The sequence below is a fragment of the Rattus rattus genome, chromosome 1, assembly GCF_011064425.1.
Source record: "Rattus rattus isolate New Zealand chromosome 1, Rrattus_CSIRO_v1, whole genome shotgun sequence".
NCBI lineage: Eukaryota > Metazoa > Chordata > Mammalia > Rodentia > Muridae > Rattus > Rattus rattus.
The window spans coordinates 160,863,592-160,867,747 of record NC_046154.1 but is presented as its reverse complement, the minus strand read 5'-3'; the positions used below and the strand labels follow the sequence as shown (position 1 = coordinate 160,867,747).

General features: G+C 33.4%; 1 protein-coding gene across 1 annotated transcript; it reads left to right on the top strand.

The window, feature by feature from the left end:
• Window positions 1-2,828: 2,828 nt before the first annotated feature.
• Window positions 2,829-3,761, top strand: LOC116889927 (olfactory receptor 6C2-like). Its single transcript, XM_032890740.1, has one exon. The coding sequence runs from the start codon at window positions 2,829-2,831 to the stop codon at window positions 3,759-3,761; it is 933 nt and encodes a 310-aa protein (XP_032746631.1).
• Window positions 3,762-4,156: the final 395 nt, after the last annotated feature.

The following is a 4,156-nucleotide window of genomic DNA, read 5'->3' as shown; positions in this document are numbered from 1 at the left end:
TTCACATGGGTGCTGAGGATTAGAACGCAGGCCCCCACATTTTCACATCAAGCACTTTACTCTTCACACTGAACCTTCTCTTCAGCTCCTTAGTTTGACTTCCTAAAATAATATTATGGGACCACTCTTGAGTAAAGACACCTGTTGTATAAGCCTAACATTTGATCTCCAGAATCCACATAAAAGCGAAAGGAGAGAAACAGTCCTCTGATATTAACTTTTTTAAAAATAAAATTAAAACATGATTCGCATAGAATAAAACTGAGTACTGTTTTAAACCTATGTGATTTATTTACCACATAACTAATTGGTAATACAGAAAGTGAGTACTAAGTCTTTTACAGCTCGCATACCAAGCATTAATTATAAGAAACTGGGCTAGATTTTCTTTTAATTAGATTCTACAATTTCCTTGCAGTTTCCTGTAAGTGATTTTGATGCTCTTAGTCTCCAAAGGTCCTGTTTCCACAAATGATTCATTAGTTATTTCTGAGCCTGGGTCACCAAGGACTCCTGTGTTTATTGGCTGTAGATGTATCAAAATAATAATAAGTATTGATCTTAATATTAGAAAACCCTCTTTCTAAGCAAAGAGTTCAGAACATCAGCTCTTTCCAAGTATCAGCCATTCTTTTGAACCTATTTTTCAGGGCTAGAAAAAGTAAGACATTTATTTTCTTATGATGGTACTGCATGATCAATAAGAAAGTTAACCCACATGATTAAACAGAAAACATGAACCCCTGTGAATTCCAAGACTACTATTTTTGTAAGCATGACTAGATTTAATCAATGGTCACAGGGAAAAATCATTTTAATATATATATATATATATATATAAGAATCCTTGTGGTTAAATAACTAAGAGAGAAAGGCTGTGACCAACTGCCAGAAATGTGAGTATGATGAATTCTGTTTTTTAACTATAGGTTCTCTTTTGACACTAAGGTTCCATGTTCCTCTAGTTAAAAGTTCTTCACAGATGTATTAAAATTATAGATGAAAACTACAATATAGTAGTAATTTAAACAGCACTTTACAGTGTTTTGTTATTGGATATGGCATCGGCATTAATAGACTTACATTAAACATCAATGAAAACCAAGGTTTAATATCAGTGGTTCTTGCATAACTTATGCAAGATCCTAGTTAACAAAAGAAAAATGCACAAGGAATAAAAGGTTATATAAAAAATGGATAATGTGAGAACTGTACGAAATATCTACATGCAATTCTCTAGAAATTTGTAGGATTGGGAACTGGGGAACAGGAACAGAACTGGAAACAAAAAGCACTGGAGGAAGATTACTCCTGATAGGTAAGGCAAGTGCTGTCTCAGTATGAAACCTGTAGTAAAGGTTTAGTAATCATAACATACTGGATTGATTAAAAGATATGAAATTAAATAGAATTAGGTATCACCATCAAGTATTTCCTTTTTTGACTTGTGTTCCAGGTTTACTCAGCTATATGACTGATCTGTGGAGTAATCTTTTTAGAGACTAAACGTTCAAGAAAACAGAGTTATGCTGGCAAATAACAAAATAAAAAGAACTACATTAAAGGCATCAACAAGTGTCTCAAAATTACAAGGAAGGGTGACAGATAAAACACGTATGGGTCCTTATATGAAAGAGTGCTACACATGTTGTGTGGTTAAAAACACACATTCTACTTGCAAAGTTACTGAATTGAAACAGCAATTTCATACTGTTTGAGTAATTTTGATATAATTTTAAATATAAATAAAATGGACAAAAAATGACTTTGGTATATTAACAACTGAACATATTGACAGGAAAAAGAAAGCATTGTGGGTCAACTGAAAGAATTCAAATGTGCTAATCACAAAAACTGAATATTTAGTGTTTCAGTATGGAATGTGTAGGAATAGTAACATCTGTTCCATATTAGGGCAAAACTGAAAGAAAGTGAAGTTGAGATAGTTTTGAAGACAGGCTTAACAATTAAATATGGCTTTTTTTACTTAATGATATTGGCAGTGGTATTTCAAGTGAATTCCAAAATTAAACACTAAAAGCAATTGCGATGATTTTTTTCAAATATATATCTTATATATCACATCATCTTACTATACAATGAACATTCTCTCAACGCAATTTTTCCTTTATCCCAAGATAAGATAATAATGTAATTTTAACTGAAAATTAATAGGATGAGATGAGGTAGCAATTAAAGGAGCTGTTTAAAGAAAATATTGTTCTTTGTAATTATAATACTAGATGTCAGCATATTTTGTCACAAATATAAAGCTTATAACAACCTGAAACTGAACCCAAACCTGAAAATATTTGTAATTTTTATAAATAAAAAAACTCAAGAAACACAGACCAAAGACAGTGAAAGATTTTACTTTAGTATTCAGACTCCAAGGAGGAACTCAGTCTCAGAAAGCATTAATAGTCAAGTCAAACTGTTTGGGCAATATGAACGCAAAGAGCAGTTGAATAAAAAATAATAAGTTGAGAATCATATGCAAAGAGAAGGAAGCACACATATCATTTTCAAATGTGTAGACAGGGCAATTTGATTTTCTAAATCTACCCAGAAAAGATCAAACATTGTAAGACTTAAGCAACCAGTGCATCCATATTTATAAATAGAAAGTACATATGTGTATGAGTTGGGTTTCATAATATTTTCCCATAAATTACTATTCCTGGACAGATATATCGCTGAATTTTACATGCAAACTAAATAGAGGTAAAAATTTGTTGGATATCATAATATTTCCCCAGTTAATACTTACTGCTGTACAGATATCTCAAAAATTTAAATGCAAACTGGGTAGAAGTAACAATTTAATTATGAGAAATCATACAGTAACAGCATTCATCCTACTGGGACTGACAAATGACCCACAACTGAAAGCTCTGATCTTCATCTTACTCTTTCTCACCTATGTGCTGAGTATGACTGGGAACCTCACAATCATTTTCCTCACCTTTATAGATTCACACCTAAAGACTGCTATGTACTTTTTCTTACAAAATTTCTCCTTCCTAGAAATTTCATTTACAACTGCCTGCATTCCCAGATACTTATACAACATCTCAACAGGTGACAAGACAATTACATATAACAACTGTATCATACAAATATTTTGTACTGATCTTTTTGGTGTGACAGAATTTTTTCTGCTGGCCATCATGTCCTATGACCGATATGTAGCTATATGCAAACCCCTGCACTATATCACCATCATGAGCAGCAGGATCTGTACAAGACTTATCCTCTGTTGCTGGGCAGCTGGCTTGTTTGTGATCCTGCCACCACTTAGCCTGGGCCTCAACCTGGAATTCTGTGACTCTGTTATTGACCATTTTGTCTGTGATGCATACCCTCTCCTAAAGATCTCATGCACAGAAACATGGCTCATAGAGCAGATAGTGATAGTTTGTGCAGTGTTGACATTTATCATGACTCTTGTGTGTGTAGTTCTTTCCTATGTGTACATAATCAAGACCATTCTAAGATTCCCTTCTGCCCAGCAGAGGAAAAAGGCCTTTTCTACCTGTTCTTCCCACATGATTGTGGTCTCTATAACCTATGGCAGCTGCATCTTCATCTACATCAAACCTTCAGCAAAGGACTCAGTGGCTATCAACAAGGGTGTGATGGTTCTCACCACTTCCATTGCTCCCATGTTGAACCCATTCATTTATACCTTGAGGAACAAGCAAGTCAGACAAGCCTTCAATGACTCTGTTAAAAGAATTGCACTGTTCTTCAAGAAGTAGGAAAATTTACTACTATAGAGAGATGACTTTTTATTGAAAATATGTCATCCATAAATTGTACTTTAAAATTTTTATCTTTAACTTAACTGGGAAACTTCATCACATTTAAATGTCTCTAGAATTTCTTCACATGAAACACTTTCAGGAAATAAAACTTTGCCTTCACATAAAAAAATGTTAAAACATCTGGCAATGATGTAGCAGTATCAGTGAATAAATGTGTTTATTATCTATTCTAACTTCAGCTTTCATGAGGAACTTGACAAGTTCTATCTATTTCTTGGTACACTAACAGAATTGGTTCTAGAACACTCACAAGCATGCTAAAATATTTGTATGCATATGTGCCTTACATTAGATTTCTCTGTATACCTATGTACATTCTCTTGGATACT

Coding starts and splice junctions, on each gene's coding strand:
- LOC116889927 (XM_032890740.1), top strand. CDS start 2,829: ATGAGAAATCATACAGTAACAGCATTCATCCTACTGGGACTGACAAAT.